A 21,906-nucleotide genomic window follows, 5' to 3' on the forward strand; every position below is an offset into this window, starting at 1 on the left:
CAGGCCCTGTTCTCCTGCCCCTTGGGCATGGCAGTTCTGCCCCCTCAGCTTTGGGCAGCAGCTCCACGCCCCTGGCACACCTTAACAGCAGCCCCACACTCTGGAACCGAGTTGACAAAGATATGACTCTTTGAAACCTAGGAGGCTGTGGCCCCACCCTTTGAAACCAAGAGGGTCCTGCTTCCTGCACTCCTTCCAACAGTTCTGCTGATCTCCTAACTGCTCCAGGGATGGTCCTTTTCTTGGAGGGCAACATATGTAGCTCCCTTGGTCTGTTTCCTGCCTGTAGAATTCCAAGAGGCAGGCAGCGTTCTTTCCTTTCATTCTTTCTCTCTCCCCATCAGTCTAAGCTGATGGGTTTTCTGCTGTGGTAGTTGGTTAGATCCATCAGTCATAGGCTTCATCTCTTTAACAAAATACTGTGTAGCTGCGTCCTTGGTGCACATTCTCAGTAATCTGTCCTTTGTAGAAAAGAATTTTCCATGGGATGCAGACCTCAAATTCTCGTAAAAAGACCAGACTTAATGGTCTGACTGAGACTAGAAGGAACCCTGAGGTCATGGTCCCCAGACCTTCTGTTAGCCCAAGACAGGAACAATTCCCAAAGTCAACTCTTCAGTCAGGGATTGGACTGGACTATAGGATACAGAATGATACTGGTAAGGAGTGAGCTTCTTGGCTCAAGTAGACACATGAGACAATGTGGGCAGCTCCTCTCTACAGGGGAGATAAAAGGGCGGAGGGAGTCAAAGCTTGCTGAATGGACATGAAAATAGAGGGTGGAGAGAAGGAGTGTGCTGTCTCATTAGGGGGAGAGCAACTAGGAGTATATAGAAGGTATATATAAATTTTTGTATGAGAGACCGACTTGATTCGTAAACTTTCACTTAAAGCACATTAAAAATAAAAAAAAGGATTTTCCAAATTTTTAGGTTCTGTTTTCATTTTGCACAGTTCATTTCTGAGTCCATCTCTTCCCTCTCACATTTTACTATAAGTGGCAAGGAGAAACCACACGGCCCCTTGAAGACCTTGCTTAGAAATCTCCTCAGCCACATATTCAAGTTCATCACTTACAAGTTTACCTTCCATCAAACATTTGAACATAATTCTTTCCCACTGCATAAAAAGCATCTCCCTTTCTCCATTGTCCAGTCACATCTTCATCGTTGTCTTTTAAAGCCTCACCAGGAGCACATTTAACATCCAGATTCTAACAACATTCTGCTGCTGGCGCCATATGTGTTCTCTAAGACAACAGAGACTTTCTCTATAGCTCTCCTCACTTCTGAGCCCTCACCAGAATTGCCTTTGATGTCCATAATTCTACCAACATTCTCTTCAAGGCAATCTAGGCTTTTACTACTCCCATTGCGGTGAGTAGATTCCCACTCATAGCGACCCTATAGGACAGAGTAGAACTGCCCCATAGGGTTTCCAAGGAGCACCTAGTGGATTTGACCTGCCGACCTTTTTGTTAGTAGCTGAGCTCTTAACCACTGTGCCACCAGGGCTCCTTTTACTATTTAGACATCTTAAAATTCTTCCAGCTTCTACCCATTACCCAATTCCAAAACCTCTTCCACATTGTAGGTATTTGTTAGAGCAGTGCTTCACTCTTCCTGTACAAATTCTGCCTCAGTTACCTAGTGCTGCTATAACAACCCCTAAATATTCCAGTGCGTATTTCTTAAGAATAAAGATATTCTCTTATATAACCATAGACCGGTATCAACATCAGTAAACTTAACATTTTTACAGTACTTTAATCTATCAAACAATATCCTCTATAGCATTTTTCTTTTCTTGCATACAGACTCCATCTAAGATCATGTGTAATCTGGAACAGCCTTTCTTTGTCTTTTCTGGTACTGATATTTTTGAAGTCCCATTTAAAAATAGAATGTTCTCATTTTGGGTCAAGGTGTTGTCCAATTCCTCCACTGTGTAATTATTGTTTTGTTTTGTTTTTTCCTTCCTTGCTCCTAGTAAGCAATCTGTGGGGAGAAACTACAAGTCCATGCAAATATTCTGTTCCTCATCAAAACTGCCCCCTCTAGAAATAGCATCTATTGATCATTCTTCCCTAAATCAATCTACTAAATGATTTTCCAACTCCTGTACTTGCTCCCTTCCTTCTCCCTCATTTCTTTATTTATCTACATAGTATCAGTGTGGACCAATGGACTCCTCTCATTCAGTCACTGGAAAAATTATTTATAGTTCATTACTGTCCTTAATTATTTTGGTGCTCAAATTCTCCCAGATTTGGTCAATGGGAGCTCCTAGCTATTGCTTTCGATCCATTAGTAAACATTTCTCAAGAGCATAATTGTGTGCAAAAGACTCTGGTCAAGAACTTTTGGTGATCTGATTTTGGGGCTAGTTTATGGGGTGCCAGGATCTCTAGATATCTCTCCCTGACTCCTCCATAGGAAAGACCAGGGAGGGAGGTATGGAGGAGTCAGGGATGTCTCTGTGTGTGTGTGTGTGTGTGTGTGTGTGTGTGTGTGTGTGTGTGTGTGTGTGTGTGTGTGTGTGTGTGTGTGTGTGTGTGTGTGTGTGTGTGTGTGTGTGTGTGTGTGTGTGTGTGTGTGTGTGTGTGTGTGTGTGTGTGTGTGTGTGTGTGTGTGTGTAGAGTATAAAAGCAGTGGCAGGAGCCTGTGTTTGAGTGAAGAAAGATGACAGAGGAAAGGATGGATAATTACCAGAGGTTTCTGGGTTATTTTAATATTGCAGTGGTTGCCTTTATCATCACTCCTGCCTAGACCTCTCTTCAGCCACCATTTGGATCATCTGTTTCTGCTTAGGAGTTTCAGGTCCTGCTCACTGAAAAGTTTTGTGAGAAGGGAATGGGCTGATAGGTTCGCTGAACTTTTTTTTTTTTTTTATAAAATGGATTACCAGGGAATGGAGGTCGCTATGAGTTAGAATTGACTCGACAGCAACAGGTTTGGATTTTGGGGGTCTTGGAGGTAATGGAAGATGATTTAGATTTTTGTTTTGTTTTCTACAGGTGAAACTGTTTACTCCATAGCGATAATTACAAACGGAACAACACAGTTACGGATGTTTTGGAGCAGATGGCCTCTTACATCAGTTTCACTGCCTTTCATTTTGTAATCCAAGTTCAAAAATCAGCTTGCAATTGTTATCCCTATATGATGGAATATTTAATTCAAGCTGGGAGGAAATAGTTTTTATTTTCTCAGTTCTTTTTCTAGGAAAGGTGTGTATTAATAACAGTGCTGATTTTGATGAAGGTTGGCATCTTAGGCTGAAATTAATCCAATGGTAAAATAAAAAATCATCTTAAAATGCAGGCTCCAAGAAACTGAATTTCACAAGGTGTGGAACATTGGGAAGCACTTCTATTCATTCAATCATTCATTTATTTACAGAAGCCAAAGGAGCCCTCTGGTGGCACGATGGTTAAGTACTTGGCTGCTAACCAAAAGATCAGAAGTTCAAACCCCTCAGAGACCATTAGACACTCCCAGGGAGAAAGATGTGGCAGTCTGCTTCTGTAAAGATTACAGCCTTAGAAACCCTATGGGGCAGTTCTACTTTGTCCTGTAGGGTCGGTAGGAGTTGGAATTGACTCAACGGCAACAAGTTTGTTTCTTTGGTATAGGAGCCAGGTGTAGGTGCTAAAAGCAAAACAGATGAGGGCCCTGCTCTCATGAAGCTTACATTCTAGTAGGGGGGATTGCAGTCCTTGGGTGGTGCAAATGGTTAATGAGCAGGGCTGCTGGCTGCTAACCGAAAGGTTGGAGGTTCGAGTCCACCCAGAGGCACCTCGAAAGAAAGGCCTGATGATCTACTTCTGAAAAATCAGCCACTGAAAACCCTATGGGGCACAGTTCTGCTCTGACACACATGTGGTTGCCATGAGTCAGAGTCGGCTGATGGCAACTGGTAGGGGGTTGCAGTCAAATTATAAACAAACAAGTTCAAAAAGTGATACATGCTGTGAGAAAAATAAAACAGGGTGATGCAATGGCAAGTGACTGGGGGAACACTGGATGGGGACCCACGTGTCCTAGATTCTTATCTCAGCTTTGCCTTGAACTATTTCTATGGCCATCGGCATGTCACTTCACCTCTCTGGCCCTATTTTTTTTGTTCATACAATGATGACATGAATTTATGATCTTTGAGTAATATCATGTTCTTTGATTCGATGGTTCAAAGGCTGTCATTACTTCCATAAACTGTAATCGGAGAGACAGATGTGGAAATAAAAAATTATGAAACAGTGTGAAAAGTGCTGTTATCTTGTGCTCTTCTCAGTCCAATACACCCCTACGCATGTGTAAGATGTGTCATGTAGTTAGGAATATGTCATTGAAGAGTTAAAGAGGATAATGGGTCAAAGCCACCTCATCCAACGATCCTGCTGTTGGTGGGACATTTAGTGTTTTATACAGGACTATTTCTCCCCACCAAGAATGTAATCAGTTCCATTACAGCAGAAAAAACCCAGTTCCTTTTCCCTTTGTCTTTCTACTATATTGAATACACAATAGCTGCTGTGTAAATTCCTGCTAACAGACACTCATTGATGAACTACTTTAATAGCACATGTTGGCAGGTAGGGATTGAGGGGACTGACTGGAGCAGATCCAGGGGTGAAGTAATACATTTGGCTCGAGTGACTTAGCCGGTTTCTACTGTGAGAATTTTAGCACTGTACCTTGGACACTTTTTGTATTTTGCACGTTTCAAATTGCTGCATGAAATACAAAATTACTTGCAACTGTGATTAGAACTGTGTAAAAATGGTATCTGTGTTTGTCAGCAATTGGAATGGAGTACAGAGCGGTCAAAGCGGCTGACTTGGGAAGTGGAGCTGTGGATGATTTTCTTTTCAGGTGTTTCACTTCTACTGTTTTCACGATAAAATATAAAGTTAATGATGCTCGACTCAAAGAACTTTCCAAGCTATCCCCTGAAGACAAGGCACCTCGGAGAGCTGACATTTAAAAAAAAAAAAAGTGTACAATCAATTCCAAACTCAAGTCCCTCCCAAAGGACATGGTCCCACTGGCGCACTGCTAAGAAAGCCAGGGAAAAGCGTCAGGTGAGCCATTGCTACCAACAATCGCCTGAGGGCGCCTTCTAGGGATTTAACAGAACCACTTTTCCGAACCTCAGAAAACCTCAAAGAACCTTCCTCAAATCCCTTTCCAAAGTCCCCGCCCTCCGTTTGTCAACATAGTGCGTCAAAGGACCGGGCTCGTTGTCATAGGAGGGAAAACAGTAAGTCACGCGAGATTCACCAACGGGAGTTCGAAGTTAGGAAACAGCCGTCGCGCACGCGCACTGGCCTCACAACCTCGGGGCTGCACGCGGGGTAGGTAGGCTAGAACCCGGAGCAGGGGAGCAGAGCGTGCTGTTTTTTTTTTTTTTCTTACCCTTCCCCGCGCGGTGCGTGGGTCTGAGGGTCCGCGGAGGTGCGGAGCGCAGAGCCTGGTTCGGCCCGCCCGGCGCGCTGTGTGGCGGGAGCCCTCCTCCTTCTCTTGCAACTCCTGGAGGAGTGCAGCGGGCTGTGCCCGGCGTCGGGAAGTGAGCTCCTGATCGCCTTCTCTCTAACGGTCGTCCCACACACACACTCCAGTCCCTCATAGTTGGTCTTCGCGCCTCGGAGCGCCCCTCCTCACCCGGCCCCTCCCACTGGACCCCTGTTCCCGCTCTCGTCAGCACCGCGGCATTCGCAGCCGGCTTCTTCCCTGGGGTCCCTGCTTGGGGGCGGAGAAGATGGCTGGCGGACGTCTGCTGTTGGGGGGCGACTTCCTGTCGCCGCCGCCGCTGCCCCCCCTCCCGCCGCCGCCGCTGCCGCCCCTCCCGCCGCCCCCGCCCGAGCCAGTGCTGGAGCAGTGGCGCTATAGCCACGAAAGCGACTGGCAGTGGGCTCTGCGGCGCAGCTTCATCTGCCGGCACCTGCACAGCTATCCCGGGGCTGCCCTCGACCAGCTCCTCGCACTTTCTGCTGCCTGGACCAACCACGTTTTCTTGGGCTGCAGGTGAGGCAGGGATGGGATCAAGTGGGGATGGGGGTCGGGTTAGGGGTGGAGGCCGGATACGGAGGAGGGCTTGGAGGTGCTGGAGGACACCAGAGGGCTCACTGTGGGGCTGGGGAGGGTGGCCGACCGAGGTGGCAAAGGATGACATAACAGCCCGAAGGGTGCGGGAATTGCGGGAGCGGCCCCTCCAGGGCCAGGGATGGAGATCACGCAGCACCTGGAACAGGGGGATTTTGAGGTGGTGGTTGTGGTGGTGGTTTTGGAGGGCGGGGAGATAATGAATAGCAGAGTCCCGACCTGCGTAGGGCCTTCCAAGGATGCGGTATCCGCAGAGAATATTCCACAGTCTGGGCTGCGAGGGCCTGCGGGGGAGGGGAGGAGACCCCGCGGTTCGAATCCTAGTCTCCTCCTGATCATTTTCTTCTTCCATCCCCTTTAAATCAAACACCTCCCTTCACTTGCAGCCCCCCAGCTGGGTCTTCCTGTCTTCTGCTGGGGAGGCGGTTTGTTTGAGGTCTGAGCCGGTTTGTTTGAGGTCTGAGCCGAAGGGGTCCGCCTTGCTTGTAGGTTCGCACATATTGTGTCTGGACTCAAACAAAGAAATGAATACATCTGTTGTAAAAATGAATTGCCCTCCTTTGCCCTAAATAGGATAAGAAGAATTAACATTTGGCCTCTGAGTGAGATTTTTGTGTGTTTTTGCTTTCTTAGAACCTAGTGCGTTGGGAAGAGGCCTCTTTGAAAGCTCTTTGCTTTCAATGGAGACTGCGGTGTGGTTCCAACGCATTTCTTTTTAAAAACAGGCTGCTGGTGCCTCTGTCCTTCAGAACTCCCAAATAGGCTCTGTACTAGACTAACCATTCCTTTGATCAACTGGGAAGCTGCTTTTTTGACACTCCAGGCTCACTGAGGTTTTTTTTTTAATCAGGAAAGATGAGAAATTCTGGAAAATGGTCAGATCACATTCATCCAATTCAGACCCAGGAATTACTCTATAACAAATGACTCTGTAACAGATGCAGGAAAAGAGGACTGTCCACTCCTACCCTTAATGATTGAATATGGCATTCAGTGTGATCCTTTGCTTTGCTCTCATCACAGACATTTTCTCCATCTTCTCTAGGTTAGCATAATTTCTACCTCCAGAGATAATGAATTTCACTGGAGGAACTGGTGACAACTGGGGAAGCCTCAGTAATTAATCAAGTCAGATAAATTTAATTGCCTTTCATTTAACTATGTTGTAAAGGTACTTTTATCCTATACTCATAAAAAAAGGTGTCCTTAATCTCACAAAAGGCCAAGGGGAACCCGAATCCTAAAAAAGAAAAAAAATTTTTTTTATGTGCAAAAGGGGAATAAGCATCCTTTGTGTTAATAATAAATCTCACCTTAGCACTAGAATGTAAGCTCCTCTGGAACAAGGGATTTTGCTTTCACACTTTTACCATCAATGCCTAGAAGAGCACCTGCTGTATAATAGCTGCTCAGTAAATGTGTGTGGAGTGAATGGATGTATAGCTTTAAAATGTACAAAACTTTTGAAATCTTTATGATCTCATTTAATACTCAACAACAGCCTTGGGAATTAGGTGGTGTCTCATTTTCACAGCTAAAGCAGTGGAGGCCAAGAAGTTCAGTGACTTGTCCAGGGTCCCACAGTTGGGGCTAGGACCCAGGTCTTCTGATCTCAAGTATGATGGGGTGTCACTGAGGCACAGCTGTCGTATTTGGGGAGGATGAACCAGAAGTGAAAAGCAAGTAACTGGCACAAGCCACGTCGGTATATCTCAGGATTTCATTCCAAGAATATAACCAGGGCATTAAAAAATACAGACAAGGCCAGTAGTAAAACCCCATAAAACCAAACCTGTTGCTGTGGAGTCGATTCTGACACATGGCGACCCTGTGTGTTGCAGAGTAGAACTGCTGCATAGGATTTTCTTGACTGTAATCTTTATGGAAGCAGATTGCCAGGCCTTTCTTCCACAGTGCCGCTAGATGGGTTCAAACTGCCAACCTTTAGGTTAGTATCGAACAGAAACCCTTTGTATCACTCAGGGACCTTAGGCCAACGGTAGTCTGTGTTAAAAGCTCCAGCCTCCAGGGTTTTGTTTTTTTTTTTACTCTGTGTGCTACAGTATGTATACTATAGTCAGCGTGCCCCATTGTAGTTAGGTCAGTTCAGCCAATACAAGAATTGCCATAACATCATCAAATAGCTTAACTGAACAGAAATGTTCACATTATGTCTGATAACTTAGATATAAATAAAGCAAACCCAAGCTTGTTGCCACCGAGTTGATTCCGACTCATGGTGACCCTATAGGACAGAGTAGAACTGCCCGTAGGAGTTCCAAAGCTGTAATCTCTACGGAAGCAGACACATGTCTTTCTCCCTTGGAGTGGCTGGTGGGTCCAATCCACGACCTTTTGCTTAGCAGCTGAGCACCACCAGGACTCCTTGACTTAGATATAGGAGAAGGGAAAGGAACAATAAAGAATTTTGGAAACTGGGAACCAAGTGCAGTCTTCCACTTTAGACAGGCTTTATGTTAGCTGTCGTCTTCAGGTGGGAAAAGATCTATGCTCCAGCACTTGATGCTGACTTTGGCAGAACTCGTGTTTTCTGATCTGTTTTGTGATAGAATACTCTCCTTTTCTCTCAAGGGAGCTGCAGAGTACATGGTTAAATAGCCCTTTCTAAACTTAAATTAAGGATCCCTGGTGGTACAGTGGTTAAAGCACTAGGCTGCTAACCTGAAAGGTCGGCAGTTCAAACCCACCAGCCACTTACAGAAGAAAGATGTGTGTCTGCTTCCTCACAGGCTTGGAAATCCTATGGATAGTTCTACTCTGTCCTATAGGGTTGCTATGAGTTGGAATCAACTCGATGGCAATGGGTAAACTTAAATCGTTAATTTGTTGTTCAAGGCTCATCAGTTGGCTTTTAGAACAGCTATGAACAGTCTCATAAAGGGAACTCTTTGCACTTTTTCCCCCTCTGGCAGGGTGTGTATTGCATTTTAGTCAAGGCTGAAATAACTCCTAGGTCAAGGATACCTTTGAAAATTCTTTAATCGTAAGACAAAGCCAGGAGGAGCTCAAATGTGCAGGGAGGCAAACTATTTTTCATTCCTTCTGGTAATACTGGCAATTTCCAGGGAGCAAGTTTGAATATCTTCTTGTGACTATAACGGTGGTTCTCAGACTGACATGTGCATCAGAGCCACCTGTATGACTTGTTAAAACAGATTGCTGGGTTTCACCCCAGAGTTTCTGATTCAGTAGGTCTGAGGTGGGGCCCGTGAATTTGCATTTTTAACAGGCTCCCAGGTGATGCTGATGCTGATGCAGGGACCACACTGAGAAGCACTGCATTATAACATAAAATAAAGCAATATTTTCCAGTCTGCAGTTTTTAATCATTTTTTTCTCCATAGTCCAGGCAACCAAACCCATAGCTGTCAAGTGGATTCCGACTCATAGAGACCCTATAGGACAGAGTAGAACTGCCCGCATAGGGTTTCCAAGGCTGTAAATCTTTACGGAAGCAGACTGCCACATCTTTCTCTGCAGAGCCACTGGTGGTTTTGAACCATTGACCTTTCAGTTAGCAACCAAGTGCTTTAACCACTGCACCACGAGGGCTCCTCTCTAGGCAACCCAAAAGCTCAAATAGCTGAAATTGTTTCTCTTCACTTTTTCATTTGTCTGTTTTTTAAAAGTAAACAGCCCATCATGATTTTTTTCTGCAAGCAATTTCAAAGGTTTTGTGGCTAATGTAAAGTTAGTAGTCTCCTAATAAACTACATCTACAGCACTTAAATAATTATTCATACAAACTCCTAGGGAACTGTGCAAGTTTTACTTAAAAAAAGAGTAGATTGTATATATATATATATATATATATATATCTAATAAAACAGAACATTCCGTTTTCTAACCATTCTTAATAGGAGTAGAAGCAGTATCCTGGCCTGCTCATCTTTGATGAGATATTAATTAATAGGGAAAATAGAGCTTAAAACAAAACCAGCCTTGCTGGTGTTTGAAAAGGTAGATGCTGGCTGGGCTTATGTTGTGAAATTAACTTCTCATATGGTAGATAGAGTGCATAAGTCTGACTTATGTGGTGGTTCAGTGGTACAATTCTCACCTTCCATGCTGGAGATCCAGGTTCAGTTCCCAGCCAATGCACCTGTAACGCAGTTACCACCCATCTGTCAGTGGAGGCTTGTGTGGTGGTATAATGCTGAACAGCTTTCGGTGGAGCAGCGTCCAGACTGAGAAAGACTAGGAAGAAAGGCCTGGTGATCTACTTCCAAAGAGCAGCTAGTGAAAGCCCTGTGGATCACAGCAGTTCGATCCAGTTGTGCATGGGGTTGCCGTGTGTCTGGAAGCTAACAAAAGAAGCTAACGACAACAAGCAGCGTAAGTCTCCAGCTAATGAAGTATGAATGAGAGCTTTTGAAAGATTACCAATAATCTGGTTGTATGTTATTCACTTATGATGTAAGAAGTCTTACAGTTAGTTTTGAGTAAATAATTTTATAACTGGAAACCCTAATTTTTGCGTACTGTTCAAATCTCAGCTTTTTTATTTGGACCTAGTGGAGCAGTTTAATATATTAAAAATATTTCCTAAGCATGGTGGGAAAAATTAAATGGCATCCTAGTTTCCAAAAGCTTGGTACATTATAAGCTGCCTTTGAGAACCCTGAAGACCTGTTGGGGCTTTTTGTTTTTCTTTTTTAAGCATTTACAACCAAATGGGAAAATTAACAGACTTAATTATATAATATGTATGCATCTTAAAATTATTAGTCTTGCCTTAATGGTACTTTACATCATGGTCCCTCCATAAGATAGAATACTGTATAGCCGTTAAAACTCACGATAATGACATAGAGAAAATATTTATGATATAATAAATTAAAAACAACCTCCCCCCCCACCAGATTGCAAATTAACACAGATGCTCTGATTGTGATTTAGGGTTGGTAGTAGTATGGAAAGCATAGGAAAAGGAGTAAAAGATAAATCCCAAAATGATATCGGTGGTTGAGATTGTAGGTGCTTTTCTATGTGGGTTTCCTAAAACACCTGGAGAAAAGGTGTTACTATTAAATACACTATGGAAATTGAGTAATAAAAGCTTTGCTGCTTTGGCTTATTTCAAATTTGTGGAACCACTTCTTTATCCCTGGATAACTACTCTCTGGAGAATTTTAGAAATAGGAATGAAATCCTGGTGGTGGTCTTATGGAAGACTCTAGATTAATTTTTGCATTGTTCTTTGAATAGTATGGTGTTAAAAACTATACATCTTTTCCATTATTATTCCTGCTGGTTAGGCTTCTTTGGTGTTATGGCTGCCTAATAAAAGACTGAGAAGCTGACTGTGTTGACAACCTATGCAGGGGTTTATTTTTGTAGCCTATGGGTGATGTTGAATTTCGTGGCAGATATAATGAATAGGGAACAGTACAAAGGTATAATCATTGCTAATGCTAGCAGAAACCTAGAAGTAGAGTGAGTGCTCATGAAGTGAGCCCCAAATGCATCATTCATGCACCCCGTATGACATGTCATTTACAGTTGTACACTGTGTTTGGAATTATGCTCTAATTGAAGGTCTGGAGAGAGCAATTTTGACTGAAATTCCAGGTGAGTAGCTTAGTTGCAATAACAATCTAGGTAGACTTCATCTCATTTTCATATATGTATATATATATTTTTTTTTTCATCTCACACCTTAGAAATTGGACCCCCAAATCTGAATGGAAGTGAGAGAATGTATAACATTTTTAGGCTAAACTTTCTGAAGTTCATGTAAGAGTAAATGAAAATGAAATTACTTTTGGTATTTAAATACCAGTGCAGCAGCGACAGTTACTAGTAGGAAGTGCAGGTTACAGCTGCGCTAGCTTTTGGTAAGCTGTCTGGGGATCCTTATCTTCTGTGCTTTGCAAGGAAACATGTCTGCTGAGTGTGAAACCTTTTGTGCTGGAAATGGAAATTGTTACCCCCTTCAAGTTCAGCACCTATTCATGTAAAGGCGTGATAGTTAACTCATTTTCAGAACTTTCTTCTCAGACGCTACCATGGATCTCTATAGGTAGTACCCCCTGAAAGGCTCTGAAGGTAGAAAGGGTAAACAGGTACCCATGATAACCAAACCTTACTTCACATGAGCCCATACTTTTGTTTCTCTGCAGTAAAATGATACTCTCAAGCAGCCAGGCTACTTCATAAGGAGCCATTTAAAAATTCTGTATTTTGAAACTTCTTATTATGGAAAACAAAAACGAAAGAAGAGAGACTAGCTTAATGATGTACCCATCACTCAGCTTCTGCAATTACCAATAGTTTGTTATGTTATCCTTCTTATTTCTTCTCTCCTGTCCGTACTTCTTTTGTGGGGTCTAGTCTGGAGCACATTGAAGAGAATCCTGGCATCATTTCACCTGTAAATACTGAAGTATGTATCTAAGGATCTTTAAAAGCAGTCACGATACCATTATTCACGCGCAACAACATTAACAATAATTTTTAAATATCATCCAGTGCCTAGCCTATGTCCCATTTTTTTCCATTTGTCTCAAAAATGTTTATTTTATTTTATTTTTTTTACAGTTGGTTTGTTTGATTCAGGATCCAAACACGGTCCACACATTATATTTGGCTGATATGTCTCCTTTAAGCTATAACCTTCTCCCTCTCCTTTTATTTTCATGCTATTTATTTGATGGAAGGAACTGGGGTGTCATATAGTGTTTCCATCATTCTGGATTGGGCTGATTATATCCTTGTGGTAATGTTTAACATGTTTATCTCCCCCTCTAAGTTCCTATAAACTGGGAGTTAGTGGCTTGGTTAGGTTCAGGTTCAATTATTTGGTGGGCGAGAGTACGTTATAGATAGTGTTGTGTATGTCCCATTGGATCGCATCTGGGGCACATGTCTGATGACTCCATTTTTAGTGATTATAAAGTTCCCCATCGACTGTTTTGTAATAGATATTTTTATTGAGATAATTGTAGGTTCACATGCAGTTGTAGGAAGTAATACGGAGAGATCCTGTATATACTTTACCCAGTTTCCCCCAATGGTAACATTTTGTAAAATTACAGTATAATATCACAACCAGGATAATGACTTTGTTATAATCCATTGATCTTAATCAAATTCCCCCAGTTTTATAAGTACTCATTTACATGTGTATATTTAATTCTATATGAGTTACCACGTGTACATTCACGTGTTCACCATCACAGTCAAGACACTGAACAGTTCCAGTACTATAAGGAATCCTCGCGTTGCCCTTTTGTAACCACATCCGCCTCCCTCCCACCCTTATATAGCATTGCATGTATCAATAGTTCATTCCTTTTGATTGCTGAGTAGTGTTCCATGGTATGTCTGTACCAGAGTTTGTTTAGCCATTCACCTGTTGAAGGATGTCTGGGCTCTTTCCAGCTTTGGGCTATTATGAGTAAAGCTGCTGTGAACGTTTGCATACAAGTATTTGTGTGAATGTAAGTTTTCATTTTTCTGGGATAAATTTCCACGAGTGTGATGGCTGGGTCATATGGTAATTGCATATTTAGTTTTATAAGAGATTGCCAAATTGTTTTCCAGAGTGGCTGTCCCATTTTGCATCCCCACCAGCAATGTGTGAGTGATTCAGTTTCTCCGCATCCTTGTCAGCATTTGGTGTTGTCACCAGTTTTTATTGTGTCCATTCTGAAGTGTGTAGTGATATCATTGTGGGTTTTTTTGTTTTAAGGTAATTATTAGTATCTACACGCTAAGCTTTTTTTTGGTGGTAAAATGTATATAACAAAACATTTGCCACGGTAACCATTTTCACATGTACAACTCAGCGACATTAATTACGTTCACCATGTTGTACGGTCATCACCACAATCCGTTTCCGAATTTTTCCATCATACTTAGTGCCCCTTAAGCAGTAATTCCCCCTTTCTCCCTCCCACTCACCCCTGCTAACCATTAATAAACTTCAGTCTTTTTGCATTTTCCTAGTCTAGATACTTCACGTAAGTGGGATCGTACAGTATTTTCTCCTTTTGCTTCTGGCTTATTTCACTCAGCATAATGTTTTCAAGGTTCATCCATGCCATACCATGTATCAGAACTTCATTTCTCTTTATGGCTGAATAATATTCCATTGTGTGAATATACCCCATTTTGTCTACCCATTTATCTATTGATGGACAACTGGGTTGTTGCCACCTTTTGGCTATTGTGAATAGTGCTGCGATGTTGGTGCACAAGTATTTGTGTCCCTGCTTTCAAGTCTTTTGAGAATATACCTAGGGATGGAATTGCTGGGTCATATGATAATTCTATGTTTACCTTTTTGAGGAAGCACCAAACTGTTTTCCACAGAAGCCGTGTACCATTTTGCATTCCCGCCAGCAATGGCTGAGGGTTACAGTTTTCTCCACGTCCTCACCAGTCATCGTGGTTTTAAGTTGCATTTTTCTGATGGCTAATGTTGAACATCTTTTCATGTGCCTATTTGTCATGTACTGGGTATATCTCCTCTTTGGTGAAATGTTCTGTTCATGTCCTTTGACCATGTTATAATTGGGTTTTTTGTTTGTTTTTTACTGTTGAGTTCTGAGAGGTCTTCATATGTTCTTGTACTAGACTTCTGTTGGATGTGTGGTTTGCAGATATTTTCTCCCAGTCTGTAGGTTGTCTTTTCATCCACTTTACAAGGTTCTTCAAAAGCCAAAGTTTTTAATTTTGATGAGGCCCTTTTTTTTCATATCAGTTTTCTCTTTCATGGGTCACTCTTTTGTGATCAAGTTTAAGAACTGTTTGCATTGCTTTTGTACCTTTGTCAACAATCAGTTGTGCATATTAGTGTGGGTCTGTTTCTGGGTTCTACTCCATCAACTTTTCACCTAATAGCTTTAGCAGTCACTGATGATCATTGCTATGAGTTGGAATCGACTCTATAGGAGCAGTTTTGGTTTTGGTTTTTGGATGATCATTGCCTGGATTTATTATTTCATTGTGTTGCAGAGTGATAGTGGTGTATCATTCCTTCATTTATTAGTGAAATGCTTCTTTAAAAGATTTTCCCTCATCACCTCTCTGTTGTTGCTCTGAGGTACACTTCGTACAGGAAAACTCAGGATAAATGCTTGCCTTCTTTGTTTACTATTTACCTGTTTTTAGAGTAATGACTTGATTTCCTACCATCTTGCAAATGTGACCAATAATGATTGTTTAAGTATCATTATGAACTCATGGATTCCTTAAAGCATGTGCGATATGTTTTAATCCTTTGTAGTTATTGTTCTTATTGACACTTACTTTGGCTCACTTTTGCCAGTGGGAGTCTAAACATTTCCTGCTCCAGACCTGGATTCAGCTGTTTCTCTAAGGACCTCGATTCCTTTGAGTGGGAAGTACAGAGGTCACAATCTGGATATTAACAACCCAGCAGCTCTTAACACTTATTACTCTAGACCGTTTACTGGACAGAGCTAGAATATATATACGTGTGTATTAGAAAGAGAAAAATAAATCATGAGTTTATACTGATATTTTCAATTCAAATTAAAGATAATGTCCTTACTTAAATTTCTTGATTTTTAGATTTGTATGTCTCATGCTGAAAAAGCTTGGTTCTAATGACAGTAACATAATTACTCATTTGATAGGAAAATAATTTGATAGGTAAGTATTTTGGGGCAGATTCTTCCGTTTTATATCCAAGATACTCTGTTGATAAGGTCCTGTGGGAGCAATTTTAAGACTGGCTCATTTAGAAGCTTTTTTAAAAACTACATTCTTATTTGTTTTAACAGTAGATCATATTAATTTAAATAGGTACAGCCCACGCTTGATGGAAAAAATTCTCCAAATGGCCGAAGGTATTGATATTGGGGAGATGCCTTCATATGATCTGATGCTGTCCAAATCTTCCAAAGGTCAAAAACGCCACCTCTCAACGTGTGACGGTGAGTATACTTGTTTCTGGAAGGTGGGATTTGAAGAAACAACATGGCTTTTTTTTGTTGTTGTTTGTTTTAATAATATGAGTGTGGTATATGGTTTTAAATAACATTGGGTTTTACACAGATGTAAAAGAGTTTTAACTTTCAGTTATTTACCCTTTTTTTGGAGACTGCTAAATAGAATCGAAAACTAAGAATACTGAAGTCAGACTATAATGCTATGCTTGAAGTCCGTGCCATGGTGCCTTCCTCCAAATAGAACACCTTATACTGTGATCATTTGCATATCTAAGTAATTAAATCCTCTTGGATGGGTCCAAATATGGGCCAGCTTTCTACTGAACAGTGTTACAGGGAGGAAGCTCTAGCAGAATGTCTGCTATAGCCTCAATCCAGAGGTCTTCTACAGCTTTAGATTTGGTATCCCCCACAACCCATTAGTTTCTAGCTGTCGTTTCTTCTAAAAATAAAATACAGCAAGCACCTTGTCATGCAGAAGAGGTCAGGACTAAGAATTTGAGGTTGAAACTTTCGGGATCTTTTGGTAATTCTTTTATTTGATTATCAGTCACAACTATGTAAAACACCATCATAGAGTCACTCACCTCTGATACAAAACAGAAAGGGTTTGTGAATGCCTCTGGTCATCATCTCTGTTGCATTAGAGCCAGCTGTTCCATGTGCACTCCTTAAGAAGTGAGCTTTTCAGCACAAAAAAAAAAACCCAAAAAATGAAACCCAGTGCTGTCGAGTCGATTCCGACTCACAGCGACCCTACAGTTTCAGCACAGGTGGTGTGAAATTATATTCGAACAATCCTACACTGCTTTGAGTATACTTCACCTGTGTTTAACCCATTTGCTGTGAAAGCATCTACCAGTCATGCATGGTGGTGACCTGCATGCCTGAGTCAATGGTATATTTTCTAACAAGAGTCTTACCTTACACGTGGAAGGACAGGGAATGTCCCTCTTTATGCTGGGACCCCACATTGATATTTGAGTCCTTTCACCTAAAGGTTTTGTGATGGGAAATATCTTGTACCAACAGTGCAGCTTGCAGATAATTTGGTTGGTACTGTTTTCCTGCTTGGTTCTTTTTAAATATTCCCTTTTTAATGAATTGTAAATTTCACTCATTCTATAGGTCAAAATCCTCCTAAAAAGCAAGCCGGTTCAAAATTCCATGCGAGACCTCGTTTTGAGCCTGTACATTTTGTAGCTAGTAGTTCAAAAGATGAAAGACAGGAAGATCCTTGTGGCCCTCAAACAAAAGAGGTAAATGAACAAACACATTTTGCCAGCATGCCAAGAGACATCTACCAAGATTATACTCAAGACTCTTTCAGTATACAAGATGGGAATTCTCAGTATTGTGATTCGTCAGGATTTATTTTCACAAAAGACCAGCCTGTAACAGCCAACATGTGTTTTGACAGTGGAAACCCTGCTCCAAGCAGCACATCACAGCAGGCTAACTCTCAGTCAGCTCCCGAGCCTTCACCATCACAGACATTTCCTGACTCAGTGGTAGCCGAGAAGCAGTATTTTATTGAAAAGTTAACTGCGACTATCTGGAAGAACCTTTCTAATCCAGAGATGACTTCTGGATCTGATAAAATTAATTATACATATATGTTAACTCGTTGTATTCAGGCCTGTAAGACAAATCCTGAGTATATATACACCCCTCTAAAAGAAATCCCTCCTGCCGACATCCCGAAAAATAAAAAACTTCTAATAGATGGTTACGCTTGTGAAGTTAGGTGCCAAAATATCTACTTAACTACAGGTTATGCTGGAAGCAAAAATGGATCCAGGGATCGAGCTACTGAACTAGCTATAAAACTCTTGCAGAAACGCATTGAAGTTAGAGTTGTCCGACGGAAATTCAAGCACACAATTGGAGAGGACCTTGTGGTGTGTCAGATTGGCATGCCTTCTTATGACTTTCCTCCAGCTCTGAAACCACCAGAAGAGCTGGTGGTGCTGGCTAAAGATGCTTCTGGGCAGCCGATATTTAATGCTTCTGCCAAACACTGGACCAATTTTGTCCTAACGGAAAATGCAAACGATGCAATTGGCATCCTTAACAATTCTGCCTCGTACAACAAGATGTCAGTTGAATACAAATATGAGATGATGCCAAATCGCACATGGCGTTGTCAGGTGTTTTTGCAAGATCACTGCTTAGCCGAAGGTTATGGAACCAAAAAAACAAGCAAGCATGCAGCTGCTGATGAGGCTTTGAAGATTCTTCAAAAAACTCAACCCACTTACCCATCTGTCAAAAGTTCACAATGCCAAACAGGCTCTTCACCCAGGGGATCTGGGAAGAAGAAAGACATAAAGGATCTCGTGGTTTATGAGAATTCTTCAAATCCTGTGTGCACACTGAACGACACAGCTCAGTTTAACCGGATGACAGTTGAATACGTCTATGAGAGAATGACAGGCCTCCGGTGGAAATGCAAGGTGATTCTAGAGAGTGAAGTAATTGCCGAAGCAGTTGGGGTGAAGAAAACTGTCAAGTATGAAGCTGCTGGGGAAGCTGTGAAAACCCTCAAAAAGACCCAGCCGACTGTCATTAACAACTTGAAGAAAGGAGCTGTTGAAGATGTGATTTCCAGAAATGAAATTCAGGGCCGCTCAGCAGAGGAGGCTTACAAACAACAAATCAAAGAAGATAACATTGGAAATCAGCTGCTGAGGAAGATGGGTTGGACGGGGGGTGGGCTAGGTAAATCTGGAGAGGGCATCCGGGAGCCGATCTCTGTCAAAGAACAGCATAAGCGAGAAGGGCTCGGTCTTGATGTAGAGAGAGTAAATAAAATTGCCAAGCGAGATATTGAACAGATCATCAGAAATTACGCCCGCTCCGAGAGCCACTCAGATTTGACTTTCTCTACGGAGCTGACTAATGATGAGCGGAAGCAAATACACCAGATTGCCCAGAAATACGGCCTGAAGAGTAAGTCTCACGGGGTGGGCCACGATAGGTACCTGGTGGTAGGTAGAAAAAGGCGGAAGGAAGACCTACTCGATCAGCTCAAACAGGAAGGCCAAGTGGGGCATTATGAACTTGTAATGCCTCAAGCAAATTGAGCTCTTACTAATTGATTTTGTAAATGCCTAATGAGGCAGATTTATTAATTAAACTGAAGAGATATGTTTTCTGGTTGCAGAGTATATTCCTTCTTAAGATGTTTCACTTTGTTCATTTCATATAGTGCTTTATTGGATATCGGAACCTGGAGAATTCTGTCCGCTTGTATTAGCTTAATCCAGAAGATGATACTGTGCAGTTACTGTTTGTGTCTTTGATATTGCTGTGGCCCTTGAATTTTAGCAGTTTGTACAAGCAAGACCCCATATCCAAATGGAATTTTACTCTGAGAAAGAAGTTCTCATTTTAAAGGGCATAGCACAGCAATCTGCAAACCATATGTAAAGTTGCTATTGACTACAGTAAAACTATAGTCTTACTGCCAGAACTGTGGAAGATGTCAGATCATTTTGTATTATCTGTTTTCATCTTTGTGTGAAGCTAGCTGTAGAATGTTTAACAGTAAATTGTGCTGTACATGTAAATGTCCTTACCAACTAAATGATGTAAAACTTTCTTAAAGTAATTTTAGTGTTCATTTATTTATAACTTCTGCCATATGATTTCCAGAATATCGGGAGTGATTTACTGTATCTTGTGATATATGGGTTTTAACAAATTCTAGTCTTCATGCTGAGAGAGCACTTCTTGAGAGAGCAATTGAAAGGATTCAAAAACGGTTTGATTCAGTCCGAAGAAAGGAAGCTTGAACTGTTTGTTCTTGGTGCCTTGCAGAGAGACTCGCAGCAAGTCTCCATTGTAGCTTTCCCAGGGTTTGGCTGTGCAGCACGTCCAAAGCGACCCAACCACAGCTGTGGTAGAGCTTGGTGGAAAAGACTGAAGGGGACATTGGTGCTTTGATGAAAAGGTCAGTTGGCTGGTCCCTCTCTCAAAAAGCTTATTAAGCCTCAAAAGCCAACTTTGTAACATATTTAAAACTGCTATTTTCGCTTATTTCTGGAATGTAAAAAAAATGTATAAAAAGAATTAGTGTATGCTTCCAGAATAAAAGGAGCCCGAGTTGATCAAAATGGTGGTGTGCTTATTTCTAGGCAGCAACCTAGTAAGGACACTTTGGGTCTTTGGAGAAGGGAAGTAGTGCTTGCACAAAATATTTCAACACCAGAACACACGTGGATGAACATGACTTAGCAGACAGGAACAACTAGTCAGTCACTCATTACAGGTTTCCTATGGACCGACATGCTGGCTACAGTCAAATCTTAGGCTGTTCACTCCTACATGATTTTGTTTTTGTATTGCAGATAAATCAAGTATAACTTTACCTGTAACAGCACAGATGAATATTGACAGTTAACCATCTCCAGTGGGATGCTGTTCAGAACGGTGTCTAAAACATTGAGCACCACGCTTGACAAGTGATTGGTCACAATAAAGAGTAATTTTCTTTTCCTCTCCTTATTTATACTTAAAATTTATATATTAACATTAATATTTAATTTGTAAACATTGTAGCTAAGTCAGTATTTTTTCAACGTAAGGGATTAACTTCACATCTGGATGTCTGTAACTGGTAGTCACCTACAGTGACTAACCATGTATGCTATTTGCTTTCCACTGCCTCATTCTCCACGGTGTGTGGCCTTTTGTTAGGAAGAGACACGAAGTATGCATTTCATTTTGGTCAACTTAATATTTCCATAATGACATAGGGAACTAAGCTGAAGTCTTAATAAATTTTACAGGAGTTAAGTTTTTTTTCTTTTAACCTACAAGGTTCATGCCAACCTTGAGAACCTACAGTTCAATTAGTGAATGAAAACAGCTTAGTCTTCAATTCTCTGAGTAAGGGTGGCTTTAGGGATTAAGGGACATGAAACCTTCAGTCATTTTTTTCTTTGTATGTCTTTCCTCTCCAAAATGATTTTTTTTGGCAGGATGGAGTAAGGAAATTTATATATAATTCTGGTTTGGTTAGATGAGTCCAACAGAATATTAATGAAGTTATAGTTAAGAAGGTTCTCAAATAACTGTGCCAAGTATATACAGATTTGGTTCCTGGGTTCAAGGGGTCGAGTTTCTTAACTTCTTAAGGTCAGCTTTGGGACCGGTGCAGAGTTAGGGTGAAGTCACGGAACTCTGCTTGGGAATAAATATGTTGAGAAATGGGGTTGACGAGAATCAGCTGCTAACAACCTTGCTGTTACATTTTGCCCCCTTACCATTGGTTCCTGTATTTTCTCTCTGCAATAGCAGTCATTTTTAACCCAGTAACCTTGCTATAAAACCTAGAGGTAAATGAGCAGTTTCAAGTTTTAATTACTTAAATACATTGTAATACTGAGGAACTAGCTCTGCTTTCAGTTAAATATAGCATTAAGTCTCAGAGATCTACTTTTCAGATTTCTTACCTCTCCTTTGATTGCAAAATGAATGGAAATCTCATCCATTCTGTTGGGATTCTTTTTTTAGTAGTGTTACGATGCACTGACTTCAGTAACCCCTGGAGCTGGAGATGGGTCCTAAATAAAGGACTCTAATTACAACTTTGGTTCTTCATCAAACCCCCTTCCTCACATCAGCAGGTGTGGAATTGAGGGCTCAAGTTCAAATCTGCCTGCTATTTGAAAAGGGACCTCTCAAATCGATTTTAATTAACTTTGTTATAATTACATGCAGGCAGCCTGTGGTGTTTGTAAAAAAATAAAGGCAAATTAGCATTAAATGTTCAAATGGATGGTTTGTGGTGTCTTTGACCATGGGTATGATGCTTTTGAGATGTCAGCTTGTTGGGTCTCTGTTGTAAGGTTTTA

The 21,906-nt window shown here is 41.5% G+C and overlaps 2 protein-coding genes across 2 annotated transcripts in view; both read left to right on the forward strand.

Annotated features, from left to right (window-relative positions):
- Positions 1–3,106, forward strand: part of SEPTIN6 (septin 6) — an 89,322-nt gene extending 86,216 nt beyond the window's left edge. The window contains exon 11 of the mRNA XM_049871788.1: positions 3,017–3,106. Coding sequence (XP_049727745.1) covers positions 3,017–3,020 — 4 coding nt within the window. The 3' untranslated portion in view covers positions 3,021–3,106. The remainder of the gene's footprint in view (positions 1–3,016) is intronic.
- A 2,242-nt stretch (positions 3,107–5,348) lies between these two features.
- NKRF (NFKB repressing factor) lies at positions 5,349–20,287 on the forward strand. The gene is made up of 3 exons (XM_049871783.1): positions 5,349–6,026; positions 15,900–16,030; positions 17,174–20,287. The coding sequence occupies exons 1-3, from the start codon at positions 5,761–5,763 to the stop codon at positions 19,129–19,131; spliced, it is 2,355 nt and encodes a 784-aa protein (XP_049727740.1). The 5' UTR covers positions 5,349–5,760; the 3' UTR covers positions 19,132–20,287.
- Positions 20,288–21,906: the final 1,619 nt, after the last annotated feature.

This window comes from Elephas maximus, chromosome X (genome assembly GCF_024166365.1).
Source record: "Elephas maximus indicus isolate mEleMax1 chromosome X, mEleMax1 primary haplotype, whole genome shotgun sequence".
In the NCBI taxonomy this organism is placed as follows: domain Eukaryota; kingdom Metazoa; phylum Chordata; class Mammalia; order Proboscidea; family Elephantidae; genus Elephas; species Elephas maximus.